The sequence below is a fragment of the Microplitis demolitor genome, chromosome 6, assembly GCF_026212275.2.
Source record: "Microplitis demolitor isolate Queensland-Clemson2020A chromosome 6, iyMicDemo2.1a, whole genome shotgun sequence".
Classification (NCBI taxonomy): domain Eukaryota; kingdom Metazoa; phylum Arthropoda; class Insecta; order Hymenoptera; family Braconidae; genus Microplitis; species Microplitis demolitor.
In genome coordinates this window covers 21,731,763-21,751,552 of record NC_068550.1, presented here as the reverse complement: position 1 = coordinate 21,751,552, position 19,790 = coordinate 21,731,763, and the positions used below count along the sequence as shown (strand labels likewise).

The 19,790-nt window shown below is 31.6% G+C and overlaps 2 protein-coding genes across 2 annotated transcripts; both read right to left on the bottom strand.

Moving 5' to 3' along the window:
* Window positions 1–3,441: 3,441 nt before the first annotated feature.
* LOC128668124 (cilia- and flagella-associated protein 251-like) lies at window positions 3,442–4,764 on the bottom strand. The gene is made up of 3 exons (XM_053740293.1): window positions 4,721–4,764; window positions 3,970–4,443; window positions 3,442–3,898 (listed from the first exon to the last, which is right to left on the bottom strand). Exons 1-3 carry the CDS (start codon window positions 4,762–4,764, stop codon window positions 3,442–3,444), a joined length of 975 nt encoding a protein of 324 aa, XP_053596268.1.
* Window positions 4,765–5,757: 993 nt separating this feature from the next.
* On the bottom strand, window positions 5,758–13,443 carry LOC128668123 (uncharacterized). The gene is made up of 3 exons (XM_053740291.1): window positions 13,076–13,443; window positions 8,786–9,266; window positions 5,758–6,429 (listed from the first exon to the last, which is right to left on the bottom strand). Exons 1-3 carry the CDS (start codon window positions 13,441–13,443, stop codon window positions 5,758–5,760), a joined length of 1,521 nt encoding a protein of 506 aa, XP_053596266.1.
* Between the last annotated feature and the right edge of the window lie 6,347 nt (window positions 13,444–19,790).

Sequence of the window (19,790 nt, the reverse complement as noted above, 5' to 3'; positions counted from 1 at the left end):
CTGTGAGAGTAACTGTTCACTTAGTAATAACTTCAAGTTAAATTATTAACGATCACTGATTTTATGTTTGTAGTTTTGGGACAAGATTGACTGTACGACTGATCGTCTCAAGATCGAAAACGGTTTTGAATGATGTTGTCTATGGTACCTTCGACCTTAACAAAATCTCCCCAGATAATTACTTTTCTCCCCCACTCTTAAATATCTGTGGTCATAATTCAGGAAGAGAGGGGCAAAAGGGAGTACTTAAGGAAAGACTGAGTTTTTGGGGGCTCGAATAGGGGAAGAAGGGAGGGGGATACTTACTTTTTGTCTCAATATACCACATTTATCGAAAATTAAAAATCTTTAAATATGAAGCAAAATGCGTCGTGAAAAAAAGATTTGATATTTGCTCTTTTTACCTCTTTTATTTCTGCTAGTTTTGTACCATGTGTTCGTCATTAATATGCTCCAACAAAAAAAATTTTTTTTATATGGGGCAACATGGTCCCTCTCAAAAATCTACCAAAATTCGGTTATTATTTTATTTCATCTGAAAGCTACTAATCAATAAATTTTTTCCTCTGTGTCCATCTTTGGTTCATTTTACTCAATCCATGATTCGATATAGGGCGAATTCTTATACGGCGCGTACCAGGTTTTTCAAACTACAAATATTTTTTATTGCAATAAAATTTATTTTACATAATAATCAGTTTGACTTCAAGTAAAGAGTCTCTATTTTTTTATCTCATTCGAAATTAATCGACTGAAATAATTTATTTATTTTTCCGTCAAGCTTTTGAATTAACAGTAGGAAACTTATGAATTCGAATTAAAGCTTAATTGTAATTTGAACTATAAGAGAAAATAAATTTAAACTGGATAATTATTCTGAACTGGTAGTAAAATTGAGGATAACTTGTGACACTTAAACCAGAAAAATCTCAAGTGAGTAATTACTTACGCTTAAGCGAATACATATTTATTCCAACTTCAAATTTTGAATGTTAATATTTTTCCAGGGGCTTTGATATTTTATTATTTAGGTTGCATTAAAAAAGTTATAAGAAATAAATAAAGGCAAATAAAATAAATTTATTGTGACTGATGTATTGCCAAAAAAATAATTTTTTAATAAAAATTTTAATGACAAGAAATATATGATTTTTTGAATCGACTGTTTATAAATTTTGGTTGGTAAATATCATAAACTTGGTAATTATTTTTTTTATTCCTTATAGTTTAAAAAAAAAATCTATATCTTGTTGCTTATAAATTGAATATTTGTAATTGGAGAATGATTTTGAAGATTCATCATTCGCTTCTTCAAATTTGTTTCTTTATGAAAAATTCTTCGATTTTTAATCTTTCAAATTTTATATTATAGTCAGAGGAATGGTTTTGATGAGTCACCATTTCTTGGACAAAATTTTTTTTCTACTCTTTATTACTGTGAATTTTAAATTGAAATTCAAACCAAACTATCAAACATATTACAAAAATTTATTTAAACAAAAACTTATAAGGATATTGCGCTTTTGTACAGAAAATCCTACTTATTTTTACTGATCCAAATTTTCCCAAATTTAAAATGGTTTTGAAATTACGCCATTTTTCCTTCATCGATACATTTTATAACCGATAATTTTTAGTTAATTGCGAATCTACTTTCAAATATTTAAAAAAAATTTACCGGAACCATACGAGAGGAAATTTTTTTCTCTATTAAAATTCCTCGATTTTTTTAATCTCTGAAATTTTTTAACATTGCCACTGGGATGGTTTTGATGAGTCGCCATTCCTTACGAAAAATTTTTATCTACTTTTTATAATTGCGTTTCTGTACAGACCCCCGTTAATTTTCGAGCCCCAAATCTTCCCAAGTTCTAAATGGCTTTGAAGTTTCGCCATTTCTCCCCCATCATCAAATCTTTTTATCGTCAATACTTATAAGTTACACATTGCGAATTCGCTTTTAATCCTGCGACAAATTTTTTATAAACTAAAAATATTAGTTCGTTCACCGAACTCTTGCGAAATGGGTTTTTATGCCATAAAAATTTTAACATGTATCTTTTATGGTTGATAAAAAATTTATGATTTTTAAAGAAAAACAAAAGTTATTACTTCTGATCAACCTAATAACTTTTTTTGGTTCTCACTAATGTAAACTTTTTTTTTCGTTAATTCTTTTAGCTTGTTTTGTTCATCGACTACGATAAGTAATTTTTTATTTCAAGGCTAACTAATATAAATTTTCTTTATTTATTTTTCAATTCTTTCAGCTAAATTGTATATCTAATATTATTTCTTATAAAATTTACTTGAAATGTATAATCGTAACGATAAAAACTTATTTAAATATTTTTATTTCAGGGCCAACTATATATAAAATAGTTTTATTTGCACAACTTATAGGTCGTATACAAATTTTTACATAAATCATATTTTCATCTGGTAAAATATTCACTTCGTTATATATATTATTTCTTTCTTACTTTTTAACTTCTATAATTTATTTGTTTTTGGCTTCTTATATTTTTTGCTCATGCTGTTCTTTTTGCTCCTTTTTATCATTCCCCATACTGCATTTGTGGCCTTTTGTGCTTTTTGTGCTAGTTCCTTTTTTTGTTTCCCTGCGCTATTCCTTGTGGTGAAATGGTACCCGAGATATTTAAATTCTTTGACTTCTTCGACCTCACTTCCTTTATACATCCATTTCTTTCCCTACTTTTTTCTACCTCCATTTCTGCATATTAGAATTTTTGTTTTTTTCACGTTCACCTCCATCTTATTCTCTTCTGTGTATATTTCCAGCTCTTTCAGCATCCCTCTTAGCTCCTCTTCTGTGTCCGCAACTAGCGCCACATCATCCGCATATTTCATGACATGTATTCGTTGGTTCCCAATCATTGTTCCTCCTCTCTTCTTCTCTTCCATCGTCTTTTCTAGGTCGTCGATATCTATGCCATATAACGCTCCGCTCATCGCACACCCTTGTCTTTTCCATTTTCTTGTTATAAATTCTTTTGTCTGTCTTCTTTTTCCTACTTTCACCTTACAATATGTTCTTTTATATATTTCTCTTATTATTCTGTGCATTCTCCCTCTGCCCCCCTTCCTCCATACCTTTCTCTTCATTTTTGGTCTCCTGACTGTGTCGAACGCCGCTCTAAAGTCTATGAACCCGATGCATAATTTTCCTCCCTTCCTCTTCATTTTGTTGTTTATTAGACTATTCAATACAAATATGTGGTCCCTTGTCCCTCTTTTTTTCCTGAACCCCGCCTGACTTTCCCTTAAAATTTTTTCTTTATCTATCCAGTTATTTAGCCTCTCCGTCATCATAGTTGTCAATGACTTGTATCCTGTATTTAGAAGCGAAATTCCCTTGTAATTTTCTGTTCTTTCTCCGTCTCCTGCTTTGTAAATCGGAATTATCACTGCTGTGTCTCATCATTCTGGCATACTTCCTTCGTCCCATATTCTATTTATAATTTCGCCTATCCATTCGATGACATCTGGTGCACTGTTCTTTATAAATTCTGCTGCCATCCCGTCTTCCCCTGGAGCTTTGTGATTCCTGAGCTTTCTTATTGCGGCTTTTACTTCTCTCCTGCTGAAGTTTTTATCGAGCTTCGGCTCCTCTGATCCTTCATTACTACCTTCTCCTTTCCACGGCTCATTTTCTTCTTCTTCCGATTCTTCATTGCCTTCCCCATTCAGCAGATCACTAAAGTGCTTTTCCCATTGTTTTGCTTTTATGCTGTTGCTTGCAGCTCTTTTCTTTCTTCCTCTGAACCTATTTATGGCTTCCCACCATTTTGTCATGTCTTTGGCGTTATTTATCTCCTCACACCTTTCCATCATCCACCTTTCCTTGCTCTCTTTGATTGTTTTCCTATATTTCTTTCTGCTTTCGTTCAGATTTCTCTTTTTTTCTTTGTTATTATCCTTGATGAATTCTTTGAGCTTCTTCCATACTTCTTTTCTTTTTTTTTACCCTCGATATTGTACCACTTTTTTTTCTCCTTTGTATCTTTGTCCTTCTTTCCTTTCATCACCATCCCCGTTTTTTCAGCCCCTTTTCTTACTATTTCCTTTATATCCTCCCACTCAAGCTTGCTTTTTTCCTCTAGTGCTTCTGTCAGTGCTTCCTGCGTTGCTTCTGCATACTCCTGTATTTTTTCTTTCTTCCAGATCAGCTTATTTGCTCCAATTCCTTCCTGCTCTTCCTCCTCTGACATGCAGCTTTCTTTCTTACTCTCTTCCTCATTTCTCTTTACCTTATATCTCGCCAACACTGGTAGATGATCTGACTCTATTCTTTCCACCACTCTTACCTCTATTTCTTGCTCATCGCCTCTGTCCAGCGTTAGTATTAGGTCAATTACTGATCTTAAACTCTCTTCGTCTCCCCCGACGTAAGTTATTTCCCCACCTTCATCACCTCTTGCTCTATCATTTTATACGCAGAGTCCTAACTCATCACACATCTTTAGTAATTTTTTTCCTTCGCTGTTTACTGTCTTGTCTCTCGATTTTCTTTTTTTCCTCACTCTGCCTTCGTCCTCTCCTGTTACGTTTTTTTCTCCGATTCTCGCATTAAAGTCCCCAATGATCATCACACTTTCGTCCCTGTTTGCACATTCTTCTATCTGCCTTCTTAGCTCCGTTTCTAATTTGCTCATTCCTACATTGTTATACACTGTGATTATACTTTCACTTTCCTTACTTTCTTCCAACATCATTCCGTATTTCCATTCTCTGACTTCCCATTTTGGTTTGCAATTTTTTTTTATTCCAATAATATGACCTCTCTTTGCTCTTCCTCTCTGTTTCTCTCTCGTCGCAGGCTTCGCCCACCATTTGAATTCTTTGCTCAGCCTCTCACATGTTATTTCCACCTTATCTTCCATTACTCATGTCTCCACTAGCACAACAATCTCGTTTTCTTCCATCATTGTGGCAGCTTTTTCTACCTCATTCATACCTGCAACATTCCAAAACATTATTTTCCTTCTATTTTCTTGCTCTCTTTCTTTATTTTGGTCCTCTCTCTCCTTGGCCTCTGTGTCTCTTTCTGTACCCACTCTCCACTCCTTTTTCTCATCATTCGCCCACTTTCATAATTCCAATTCTCCTTTTTTTTCATTCCAACACCACCATACCTCCCCAATTTTTGTTTTCTTCCCCTTTACTTCTGTTACATTGCCGTTACTCTGCTCCCATTTTGCTTTTCTTCTTATCCACCTCTCGACTTCTAACTCTCTACTCGTTTTTTCTTCCCCCACCCACACTCCGGTCCCTTTCATAATCTTCCGTCTTCCCAGAATGTCTCTCTTCTCTTTCTCATTTGCACTCTCGATTATTATCTGTCTTCCTTTCTGGAATTTTACTCTTATCGGCTCAATTCTGACTTTCAATCTCCTTTCCATCACCTTCATTACGTCTTCTTTTCTTCGGTACATGCCATTTTCATAATATATGTGTATGTTTAACCTTTTTTGCTTCCTTTCTTTTAGTTCTTCCTCCAGCTCATTTCCATTAATTTTTTTTGGCTTTTCTTCAATGAGCTTTTCTTTTTCTTGTCTTCTCCATTCTTCATTTGTTTTGTCCTTCTTATCTTGTCTTTTCCTCGCCTCGCTCACGAATCTTTCCACCTCATTTTCCAAGCTCCATTCCCTCATTTCTTGAACATTCCTTTCATTCGCCCACGCGTTTTCTGTTTCCTTCACTCTTGATCGCCCTCTTTCCTGCCTTCCTCCACTGTTACTCTTTCCTTGTCTCTTTGTGTCGTGACTCTGACTGTCGTGTTGCTTTCCTTTTTTTTTCCTCGGTTGCTTTTGTCTTATTTGGTATGTTCGTCTTACTTTCTTTCTCCTTTTTTATTTTTTCACTTAGCTCTTTAATTACTCTGTCCTTTTCCTTTATGCTTTGTTCTCTTTTACCAATTTCCTTCTCTAATCTTTCTATTTCCTGTCTGTGTCTTCTTTCCTTTTCCACTTGGTCTTCTTTACATTTGCTCCTAATTATTTGGGCCCCTATCTTCGAGGTTTCTTGTCTTGTACATGCCTTTATTTCTTCCATTGATTTCATTATCAATTCTTCAACTTTTGTTTTTACCCTGTCTTCTATCTCTGCGATCAATTGCCACATCTTTTCCTCTGAATTTTTTTCACTATCCTTCATTTCCTGCTTTTGGCTCCAATTTGACATTCCAGTCTGCGTTGCTTGTTCTCTTGTCTTTTTTCCCACTTCATCTTTCTGTTTGTCTTTCCTATCATTGATTGTCTCGATTATATCTAACTCTTTCGCCTCTTCATTACTGTACTTCTCAACTTGCAGACTTCCTCTACTGTTTCTTGCCGGTGTTCTCGCTAGCTGAAATCCGGCTCTGCACCAGTCTGTTCCTACCTCATTTATATTGTCTGTGTTTTCTACCTTTTTTTGCTTTTGCCTTTATTATATCCATCTGACTAAACACAAATTTTTCTAACGCTCCATTTTTCATACCGTAGTCTCTTTTACTCGCTGAATTTGTACTTTTGAATTTGCGCGGCCTTCCCCTCCTTCTCTTGGTCATCCCGGCGCTTGCGCCATTCGCTTTACCTCTCTCATGTCTTTCCTCGTCACTTGTCATCTCTTTGTATGTGCTGCCCTCTCGTTCCTCGTCACTTTTTTCCTTCGTCTTGTCTCCCGCCAATTCCTCTATGTCCGCCAAAACCCGGATTGCTTTTACCTTTTGGTTTCCGCGTCTTTTGCTTTTCCCGTGCCACAGCTTTTCTTTTTTTTTATTATTCACCTTGTTTGGCGTTTCTCACTCCCACCTTTTTTACTCTAAACTTACTTGCCTTTTCTTTTTTTTTTCACTATTTCATTTATTTTTGCACTAGCTACTCTTTTACACGTCTGTACACTTACACAGCTTACAGCGCTCCTTTCAGGGCCAACTAATATTTATTATTTTTTTTTTTATTCTTTCAGTTAAATCTTATATTAAATAAATTATTGTTTATAGAATTGACTTAAAATTACACTTTTCAGCGCTTCATTGTATTGAAAAATACTTATTTAAATGTTTTCATTTCAGGGCAAACTAATATTTAATTTTTTTATTTTTTCAGCTAGATCATTAACTAATTAAATTGTTACTTATAAAACTGACATCAAATGAAAAATTTAAACTCCCCATTGTAATGATAAAAACTTACCCAATAATTTCTGTTTCAGGGCCAACTAATATTTATTTTTTTATTCTTTTTTTTTTAATTCTTTCAGTCAAATTTTAAACTAAATAAATTATTGTTTATAAAATTTATATTAAACGGCACTTTTCAGCACCTTGTTAAAAAGTTGAAAACTTGTTTAAAAATTTCCATTTCAGGAATCAACTAACATGAATTGTTTTATTTTTTTTTTTTAATTTTTTCAGTCAGGTCTTACATCAAATAAATTATTCTTAATATAATTGACGTCAAGTGGGACTTCAGCGCCTTATTATTACGACGAAGAGTTTTTCAATCAATCCAATATCAAGGTTAACTGTCATAATTTTTTCTATTTTTATTTTTTGACTTTGATTTTAAGTAAATTATACAAAAAACAACCATACCCATACGTAAAACCATACCAAATTGAAACCAAACGGCTCTTTTCAGCGCCTGGCTCACATGGAGAAAGTTCTTGAGCTTTTGGGGTCCTGTTCATGCAGGGCCCCCCCCCCCAAATTTTTTATACGTCTATTCTTTTCAAGTTTCAAATTATACTAAATAAGCAGTCATAAGAAATACAAAATTTTTTTTCCGTACAAATAACATAAAATTTTTTTCTTGCAGAGTATAATTCCCTTAAATAAAATTTCCCAATACCAAGAAAACCCATCTTTAATTTTATCCTTTCCCATTGGACTCAACAAATTCATGAAACATTTTTTTGTTGAATTTTACGGCAATTAGTAAAAAATTTTTTAACCTAGTCTGCAGAATTTTTATCTATCGTCTCTGTACTTAAAGATAAATATATTTATAAACTAAAGTGTAAACTATAATTTAACAAAAATCAAAAAATTGTAATTCTTTGTCAGTCATTTAAAACAATGAAACATTTACTGCGAAAAAATATCGGAGCATTGATGTGAGTTAAATGTTACAGAACTTAAATTATTATCCACGAACGTAAATTATAGTGGCCCTAAAAAGAGCCATTTTCAACTCAAAGTGTAAAACTTCAGTATCCAATTATAAAAAATCTGTACATAGAAATAAAAAGAATTCCTGCCGAAAGACATATTTCGTTTGAGATTTCCTCAAAATAACATGAAAACCAAATTATAAAGTCGTGATGACAACTTTTTTTTCACAACCCGGGATATTTTTCTACTACTTATTGGTTAGCCGATACCGACTCAATCAATATTGTTATTATTTTGCGTTATAAATAATTACTTATAGCTGTAAAACTATAAAACTTACACTCTTGTAAACATTAAACAGTCAATAAAAATACTTAGTTGGAATACTTTTATTTGTTAAAATAAGAGACTAATGGTGAGGCAAAAATAAATATATGCACAACTCGAAATGTATAAAAAATCATAATTTAGTAAATATTAAAATTTGTACTTGTTGTTTAGCCACTTACTAAATAAATATAAATATTGAAAGAGTATGGAAGCAAGGATTGAATTCTTAGGTGTAAACTTGAATTGTTCTTTACGTATGAAAAATTTGGTGGCCCTGAAAAGGGCCGTTTTTAACTTAAGTCAGAACTTAAGTATCTAATTAGAAAGTATCTTCACCTGTACCATGATATATACTTCATCGCTGGCTTCATGTAATATGCCACAGAAGTCGTCTCTGCCACGTCGTCTGATGCAGTTGCCCAAGTGTATGTAGTCATCGTAGGCCTTGAAAGGAGCAGACTGGTCGGTGAGGGTCGTCAGGTTACCGAGCAAGTCAAGGGCGAAACACTGGGCGGTGTATCTCGTCTTGAGGTCCTTGGACTTGGACGGTTGGATGCCCAACGAAAGCCAAAAGTTGTCTTCCCGGTCGTGGCTTAGCTCCATACGGAAACTCCATGTTTCCTGGATGTCTGTCCTCGGATACAGGGATGACTCTGCAACCTCCACAGCTCCTGAATCTGTCGTGTATAGCTTCGTGCTGATTTTAGTCAGCTTAAACGTGTGGCCAGTTGAATTAATGAAATTCATCTTGACGTGTGAAGTTAAAAACTTGAATATTTTGCGTGACGTACAAAGTAAGTTGTCGGTTGGAAATGACCTACAATGAATGTATGACCATTAAGTAACCTCTGACCTTTACCACCTCCACGACTAAATTTCAACGTACTGCTTTCTGATTGGCTCGCAGTTACCGACGTGACGATTTTCTCGTAATTACTTTCTATCGGTACACGCGCACCAATCACAGCAAAGGAAATATCCCCTCTACTACTTCTAGCTTTCTTATTGGCTCGGAGGTACCGACACAGTGAGTATTGTTGTTATTTTTCGTCGGTACGTGCGATCCAATAGAATTACCGAATCATCGATCCCTGAAATATTTGCATCAGACAAAATATTTAGCATTGCCAACGATGGAATATCAAAACTCAACAATATTAAAATATTCCGTTCGCATTTAGTTGATTTTTTAATAGTAGCTGGCTATTGGCTACTTCAACAATTTTACCACACTGTGAATGATATGAATAATTTTATTGATATATTTGTGAAATTTCAGGAGACTTTCGTCTGTTAGAGAGACTCAACTTTCCTTATGACAAGTACACAAAATAATTGTTTGAAAAAATCAAAAATTAATAATAGCTTTTCTATTAATAGCTTTTTCGTAATTTGTCACAAAAAAAAAAAAAAATAATATTCCGGTACCGGGAATCGAACCTTTTTTTTTTTGTTTAAAGTTTCTTTATTTAAATTTACCATGTCATACATAATAGGAATAAATAAACTAAATAACATAAATCCTTAATTTCTAATTGTTTTAAACTTATTAATTGAGATCAACTGGCTGTTCTTGGCAGCGTCTCGGGTCTCTACCATCTTTGTAATTTTATTTACTGCTATTATTAGAGCCACCGAAGGCTCCGGTCGCGATAGTCATTTTTTATTTTTTAATTATTTTTTTTCCCATTTAGCTTTTATTAAAACAGGAAAACAGTGGCTAAGTGTGCTCCTGTAGGCAATTCGAGCCTGCTGTCGACTACTACGTTGATCGTTGTTGGTCAAGCGGAAGCTTGGTTGCCGTGAGCAAATTTAGGGTTTTGTGCGCCGATTTTAAAAAAACTACTTATACACTTTTCTATTAAATGTAAATTCTTTTTTTGAATAAACAGCCACTGTTCGCGTTAACAAATAGCGAGGTCCGTGGTTCGATATAGGGCGAATTGTTATACGGCGCGTACTGGGTTTTCAAACTACAAATATTTTTTATTGCAATAAAATTTATTTTACATAATAATCAGTTTGACTTCAAGTAAAGAGTCTCTATGTTTTCATTTCATTCGAAATTAATCTACTGAAATAATTTATTTATTTTTCCGTCAAGCTTTTGAATTAACAGTAGGAAACTTATGAATTCGAATTAAAGCTTAATTGTAATTTAAACTATAAGAGAAAATAAATTTCAACTGGATAATTATTTTGAACTGGTAGTAAAATTGAGGATAACTTGTGACACTTAAGCCAGAAAAATCTTAAGTGAGTAATTACTTACGCTTAAGCGAATACATATTTATTCCAACTTCAAATTTTGAATGTTAATATTTTTCCAGGGGCTTTGATATTTTATTATTTAGGTTGCATTAAAAAAGTTATAAGAAATAAATAAAGGCAAATAAAATAAATTTATTGTGACTGATGTATTGCCAAAAAAATAATTTTTTAATAAAAATTTTAATGACAAGAAATATATGATTTTTTGAATCGACTGTTTATAAATTTTGGTTGGTAAATATCATAAACTTGGTAATTATTTTTTTTATTTCTTATAGTTTTAAAAAAAAATCTATATCTTGTTGCTTATAAATTGAATATTTGTAATTGGAAAATGATGATGAAGATTCATCATTCGCTTCTTCAAATTTGTTTCTTTATGAAAAATTCTTCGATTTTTAATCTTTCAAATTTTATATTATAGTCAGAGGAATGGTTTTGATGAGTCACCATTTCTTGGACAAAATTTTTTTTCTACTCTTTATTACTGTGAATTTTAAATTGAAATTCAAACCAAACTATCAAACATATTACAAAAATTTATTTAAACAAAAACTTATAAGGATATTGCGCTTTTGTACAGAAAATCCTACTTATTTTTACTGATCCAAATTTTCCCAAATTTAAAATGGTTTTGAAATTACGCCATTTTTCCTTCATCGATACATTTTATAACCGATAATTTTTAGTTAATTGCGAATCTACTTTCGAATATTTAAAAAAAATTTACAGGAACCATACGAGAGGAAATTTTTTTCTCTATAAAAATTCCTCGATTTTTCTAATCTCTGAAATTTTTTAACATTGCCACTGCGATGGTTTTGATGAGTCGCCATTCCTTACGAAAAATTTTTATCTACTTTTTATAATTGCAAATTTTATCTTAGAATTTAAGCCACAGGTTAAAAATGTGACAAAATTTTACCAAAAAAAACTTGTAAGCAACTTGCGTTTCTGTACAGACCCCCGTTAATTTTCGAGACCCAAATCTTCCCAAGTTCTAAATGGCTTTGAAGTTTCGCCATTTCTCCCCCATCACCAAATCTTTTTATCGTCAATACTTATAAGTTACACATTGCGAATTCGCTTTCAATCCTGCGACAAATTTTTTATAAACTAAAAATATTAGTTCGTTCACCGAACTCTTGCAAAATGGGTTTTTATGCCATAAAAATTTTATCATGTATCTTTTATGGTTGATAAAAAATTTATGATTTTTAAAGAAAAAAAAAAGTTATTACTTCTGATCAACCTAATAACTTTTTTTGGTTCTAACTAATGTAAACTTTTTTTTTTCGTTAATTCTTTTAGCTTGTTTTGTTCATCGACTACGATAAGTAAATTTTTATTTCAAGGCTAACTAATATAAATTTTTTTTATTTATTTTTCAATTCTGTCAGCTAAATTGTATCCTACCAAAAGCAGATTCTCTGTAGAACATCGCGCCAAGTACACGTTTAAAATTTATTAAAAGTAAAAAAAAAAATTATTTTTTACAAAAAAAAAGTCAAATCGAAAAAATACTAAGTACCTAGTATAATGCAAAATCATAACAAACATTTTCATGAAATTTCAAAAAAAAATTGTATTACAAAATTTCAATGTACTTGGTGTGCGTTACTACATGTACTCAAGCAAAATTAATTTCTTATAAAATCAACCATGCTTTTTTTTACTCTTTTGTGAGCACACCAAGTACATTGAAATTTTTTTATACAATTTTTTTTTGAAATTTTATGAAAATGTTTGTAAGTAAATTTTTATTTCAAGGCTAACTAATATAAATTTTCTTTATTTATTTTTCAATTCTTCCAGCTAAATTGTATATCAAATATTATTTCTTATCAAATTTACTTAAAATGTATAATCGTAACGATAAAAACTTATTGAAATATTTTTATTTCAGGGCCAACTATATATAAAATAGTTTTATTTGCACAACTTATAGGTCTTATACAAATTTTTACATAAATCATATTTTCATTTGGTAAAATATTCACTTCGTTATATATATTATTTCTTTCTTACTTTTTAACTTCTATAATTTATTTGTTTTTGGCTTCTTATATTTTTAGCACGTCACAGTCTTGGTATCCCGCTTGCACCACGCTCCGTAACCCTGAGTTGACTCTCAAAATTTCTTCAATTTTCTTGAAGACCGTACATAGTTTTATATCAACCTCTTCTTTTAATTTTGCTATCATTTTTTCTTCTACTTTTTTATCCTCTAACCCTCTCCACTCTTCTAGCAGCTCTTTTTCCTTCTCCACCCCTTTATATATTCCTTCACATTTTAGTAGGTGTATCAACGTTTCCTCCTCTTTCCCACACCCTCTACAGCTCCAGTCCCTGTACCCTTTTTTGCCCGCTCTTCCCAAATTTCCACACCTTATCCTCGCCCACATCTTCTTGTCCTCCCCTCTTACATTATCTTTTTTCCAGTAGTTATCTTCATCTTTCTCTAATCTTATTTTTTTGTACAATGTATTATACGTTGATTTGTTTATTGCGTCTTCAGCCTCCTTTTTCACGTTCTCTCTCATTTTCTTAATGCCCTCATTCAGCTTTTCCTCTATTTCCTCTACTCCCGCATCCCTGTAGATCATCTCGATCACCTCCTCGCATTCCATTTTTTTTAGCGCAACCTTCACCATTTCCCCCATTTCGTCGGGCACCTGTTCATAATCCCTCTCATTTCTTCTTTCAGTGCTATCCTTGGCCATCTCTCTTTTTCCATCATCATACAATCCTTCATATATCTTACTGCTCTTTCTTTTAATATTACTTCCATCTTTTCTACTCCCATCTCGTCCCTCCAAATATATTCTGGTGTATCCCTTCTTACTCCTAATGCCATCTTGCAGAGCCTCCTATGCACCCTCTCTATTTCTTCCGACTTTTCCCACCCCCAGACCTCCACTCCGTACAAAGCTACTGTTCTTGCCACAGTGTTCATCAGATACATCCTGTCCCTCATGCTGTTTTTTTTGCTCCTTTTTATCACTCCCCATACTGCATTTGTGGCCTTTTGTGCTTTTTGTGCTAGTTCCTTTTTTTGTTTCCCTGCGCTATTCCTTGTGGTGAAATGGTACCCAAGATATTTAAATTCTTTGACTTCATCGACCTCACTTCCTTTATACATCCATTTTTTTCCCTTCTTTTTTCTACCTCCATTTCTGCATATTAGAATTTTTATTTTTTTCACGTTCACCTCCATCTTATTCTCTTCTGTGTATCTTTCCAGCTCTTTCAGCATCCCTCTTAGCTCCTCTTCTGTGTCTGCAACTAGCGCCACATCATCCGCATATTTCATGACATGTATTCGTTGGTTCCCAATTATTGTCCCTCCTCTCTTCTTCTTTTCCATCGTCTTTTCTAGGTCGTCGATATCTATGCCATATAACGCTCCGCTCATCGCACACCCTTGTCTTACCCCTTTTCTTGTTATAAATTCTTTTGTCTGTCTTCTTTTCCCTACTTTCACCTTACAATATGTTCTTTTATATATTTCTCTTATTATTCTGTGCATTCTCCCTCTGGCCCCCTTCCTCCATACCTTTCTCTTCATTTTTGGTCTCCTGACTGTGTCGAACGCCGCTCTAAAGTCTATGAACCCGATGCATAATTTTCCTCCCTTCCTCTTCATTTTGTTGTTTATTAGACTATTCAATACAAATATGTGGTCCCTTGTCCCTCTTTTTTTCCTGAACCCCGCCTGACTTTCTCTTAAAATTTTTTCTTTATCTATCCAGTTATTTAGCCTCTCCGTCATCATAGTTGTCTTCATAGGTCGAAAAAGTTTCCCCCACGCGAAATGTTCGATCCATATTATATTATATTATAATTTTTATTAATTTACTAATTAAATTTAATGGTTTTATTTTTTTTTTTATTTTTTATTAATAAAGTTGATTAGCAGTTTTATTTAAACCAAATTTGGTATTTTTTTTTTTTATAAAAAACGCGAATAAATAATTAATGACGAGAGTAGCTTTCGGAACTTGTTCGTACTTGCTCGATCACGGTTATATGAAGAATTCCTTTATTCGTTAAGACATGGATACATTCGATGCGTCGATGTTTTTTAATTCTGTCGTCATGAGGGCGGGAAAAGTAGTAATGAATTCTACCAACTTGTAGAATAATTTTGAGTTAAGAAATTCCTTTATTATAGCAAAAACTAATCAAATACAGTTAGGTTTATGGCATAAAACAAGGGAATATGTGTTCAGTTCCATCTGGTGAACTTTCATATAACTCTTTGGGTGTTTTGAAAAATTATCACAGCTCAGTTTTCGATCTATTATGTTTACTGATAGGAGTAACGACTGGATGGATTATCCCAATGCTTTATTGAAGATTTAACTAACTAACGTTTACTAATCATAAGTTTGGATATTTACTGCGTTGTTTTTTGATCAATTGTATATAAAAAGTCATCCACTAAACTTTTCAGAATGGATTTTAATTTAGATAACAGGGTATTTGACAGTTATAATGACTTAAAATCTTTTATAGAGCAATATGAACGTCATGTGAAACATTGTTTTTTAATTGCTCGAAGTAAGCTATTAAAAACTTATGAACAAAGTCGACAAACGGTGCTAGCATCAAAAAAAAAGTGGCTCCAAACAACCAATGCAAGTAATAAATGACAATGATATGGAAAGACTTGTATATTACAATCTAACATATGTATGTAAAATGAGCAGTGAATGCAAAACTACATCTACTGGACAAAGAAGTTCTAGGTATTATTAAAGTATTTGCTTGATTAATAACACTCTAATAATTTTGTAAGATAATAGCTTTGATAATCTATATATGTATATTAGGGTGCGTCATTTCGAAGCAAAATTTTTTTTTTTTAGTGCATGTGGAAAGAATCATAGTTCAACACAAAAAAAAAAAAAATTTCGCGCAAGAAAAAAAATTCTATGTCGATTACGGAAGTAGCTCATTGAAAAATTCGATTTTCCCATTTAAATAACACGGGAAAAAATTTTTTTTAAGCTTGAAGTATCTTTAAATCTTTAACAAATCAATGGATCGAATAGACTAATGCATGATTTTGTAGGAAATTGATCGTTCTACAAATAAGGTTTCGTATCATATTTTGATAAATCGATGTGTTCAAAAGTTATTAGAGCTCGACTTTACTGATACTAATTTGTAGAGAATAAAATTGTCAACAAAAAAGATCTTATAACATTTTGTGATGTTGGATAGTTTCACCGGAAAAGTAAAAAAATCTCTAATTTTACTTCGAGCTCTAATAACTATTGAACAGATGGATTTATCAAAAAATGATGAGACCTTTTTTGTAGAGCGTTCAAATTCCTCCAGAATCATGTATTAGTCTATTCAATTCATTGATTTGTTAAGGATTTAAAAGTATTTAAAGCTAAAAAAAAATTTTTCCCGTGTTGTTTAAATGGGAAAATCGAATTTTTCAATGAGCTACGTCTGTAATCGACTTAGAATTTTTTTATTGCGCGAAATTTTTTTTTTATTTAACTATGATTTTTTTCACATGAACTTAAAAAACAAAATGTTGCTCCGAAATGATATGACACACCCTAATGTATATATATAAATTCAGATTTTCATGAAATTAAAAAAATTTTACAAGTTAAAAACTTTCTACAAAAATTTCAGATATTTTTATTTGCGATACATTAGAATTTTATAAGAAGCTTGAATTTAATTTGTATACTTATTTATTATTATAGCACTCATAAGAAAAATTGTCCTGCTTTTATTCGGATCACCGTCACAAAAGAAAGAAAAAAGTTAGCCGTCAAAGAATTCAACGAGAATCACAATCATGAAGGGACACAGGTTTGTAATCCGTACCATTCTACTGAAATATATTAATGAAGAAACGTTAAGTATCATTTTTATATTGTTTGAACTGGTACTCGAAAATACAGGTACGATAAAAAAAACTCTGGATGTAAATATTACCTTAATATTACTACAATATAATTTCGATTTTTGTTGTATTTGCGTGAAAAATATACTCATCTACTATTTGCTTAGCAATTGTTCAAATTTAAATTTTTATTTTTGTTTTTTTATATTTGTTACATTTTAATTATACTGTTAGCATCCAAATTTTTATTTGTTAAATAGCTTTTGCATATTTCGAACAACTATTTGTGTGTATTTCAACTTTGAATAGGCATTCTTTGAAACATCACAAAAGTCATAATTACGATTGAACTGACAAACAGCTATTTGACTAACAAAAATTTCACGTCAAGATCATACTTATTATACTGTATAAATAATTAAAAAAATAAAAGCATTCATTTAATAGTGATAGATATTCTTTACTAACTAAATTACTCTACTTTTGAGGAATATTTCGAGTATTATCCCAAAATTAGAAATTTAAATCCTGAGGAAAAAATAATTGTTGAGGATTTAATAAAAATGAAATGTCCCAAATCTCTGATTCAAAAGAAGATCGAAGTGGAATTTCAAAAAAAATTACCGCGAAAGGATCTCCACAATATCGCCCAAGCCTCAACAACGGCTGATGATGATTCTTTACCAGCGGCAGAATCATTATTACGGGAAAAATACGGTAACATTAAATCTACATACAAAACAAAATAAATTATTTAGATTCTATATTATTCATGATCATATTTACTATTGAGTAATTAAAAAAAGATAAAAAAACGCATTAAAAACAATTTTTATTGCGCCTTGTAGCATACACTGATAAAAAAGTTGACTTGATTCGAGAGAAAAAATCATGAACAAAGAATTTCATTTTGAAGAAAATGAATTTCTTGAGTCAAGAGAAAAAATTCTTGAGCCAAAAATTATTCTTGGGTCAAGTGAATTTCTCTTGGTTCAAGAATTTTTTCTCTTCACTCAAGAAAATCATTTTCTTCAAAATATAATTCTTGGTTCAAAATTTTCGCTCTTGAATCAAGTCAACTTTTTTATCAGTGTACATATACAATGTCATTGGTCGGATTCAAATATTCTTCACGTCAACGTTTCTGTACATTACAAGCTCCAAATTTTATCATTCAATGCTACTCTACTAGCTTGTTCAGTGTTTCGTTGAGTCTATTAATAGTACTTACCTCGATTGCTCGTATTATTAAAATAAAATAAACTGTACCCACCGAATAAAATACAAATCTTCGGATTTTATTTAAAATTTTTAAGTATAAAAACAATAAGAAAAATATAGATACATAATTTTTCTATATTAGCTTTATTCTAATCTTTTTTCATTTGTTTACATATATATTTTCAATGCCCTGCTTAAAAATCTGATAGATTCTTATAGCTGTATGTATAAGACTCTATACTTCATTATAACACTTCTCAAAAAACTCATTCATACTCATAAATCCCTATAAGAATTTATGAAAATCTATTGGATTCTATAAGATTCTCTAAACAGAGTAGTCCTATTGGCTCTTTAGGTATGGAAAGATCTGTCAAAAAACCAATTTTCATTTTTGATTCCTAGTTTCTTCAATTTAATTCTTTAAAACTGATTCAGAAAATTAACTTCTCAATTTCAAGTAAACAAAATTTAAGATTTTTGAAATTTTGTATTGTGATGATTTTTATTTTTAAATTAAATCAATTGAAATTGATGAGTTGAATTAAAAAACAAAATAAATATAACGATACATCTAATTATATTAAATTGAAATGAATATATAATGTATGAGAAATCAAATCTATTTTAAAGTCAACAACTACTAAAAATTCTTCATTTTTTAAGGCCACATGAATGAACAAGTTGCATATTTTTTTTTTTTATTTAATCATTGAAATACTTGTTTTTGTTATATTATTAATGAATATTGAAATCATTTATGTAATCATTAAATTGAGAATAATTTATAAATATCAAATTGTTGAAAGAAAATTAAACAGCCAAAAAAAAATTCAGTTACTTGTGATTCTGTTGACTAAATTTTTATTTTTCCAGGAGCAGATGTAGAAATCTTACAAAATGATAAAAATGAGTTCGTTGGATTATTTTTCATCACTGAAAATATGAAAAATGCTATTAAATTGTATCCCGACATCGTTTTTATCGACGGAACGTACAAATTATTTAAAAGAAATTTTGCATTGCTACTGATTGTTGTGGAATATTGTAATGCATAAACTAATATTGCTTCTGTCGGAATATTAGCAAATGAACAACGAGACACAATGAAATGGTTCTTGACTTGTTCTAAAAACTATAACATCGAAGCATGTTCTAGAATAAAAAGTTTTATGACTGACAAAGACTTTGTAGAACGATATGTCCTCCATGAACTATTTCCGTTACTACCGACTTCTATATGTCTTTTTCATACATTAAGGACTTTCGAACGTGAAGTTTCAGTTTCGCATATGGGTATTAGCAAAGAAGAAAAAAACGTAGCTATTCAATTGTTGAACAAGCTTGTTAAAAGCAAAACAGCAGAAATATACAACCGAGTCTATCAAGAATTTTCCACAACAGTTCCAGCTTCAGTCTTAAAGAAGAATGGACAGTCCATAATATGGTTAACGGTACATTAGGAAACGATACAAATAATCGATTGGAGTCACTAAATGGAAAGATAAAAACTGCTATTCAACGTTACAACACTCTTGTTCAATTTATTGATGCTCTATTTGAATTTGAGCAATGCCGAGCTTATGAAGCACTGCATAAAAAAACCAAACGATTTTGAGACAAAAAGTAACCGACTCCAATTTAACTTCAGATGAAAAACTGTACAAAATGTACCTCATTGAACCAGCCTTTAACCATGTTATGAAACAAATTACATTAAGTAAGCGAATTCAATACAAAATTGAAGATGCGCAGGAAATTAAAATTTCTATTGAATTTTATGATGAAAGAATTTATACAACGCCAAATCAATGCAGCTGTAAAATTAATAAATCGTGGCTTCTTCCATGTCTCCACATTTTTGCAGCGCGTACATGTTTCAATCTATCATTATTTGAAAAAGAATTATGTCCTGATCGATGGAAACAAAATGATGATATCTTAAAACCGACGGATCATGAGACTAATTCCACT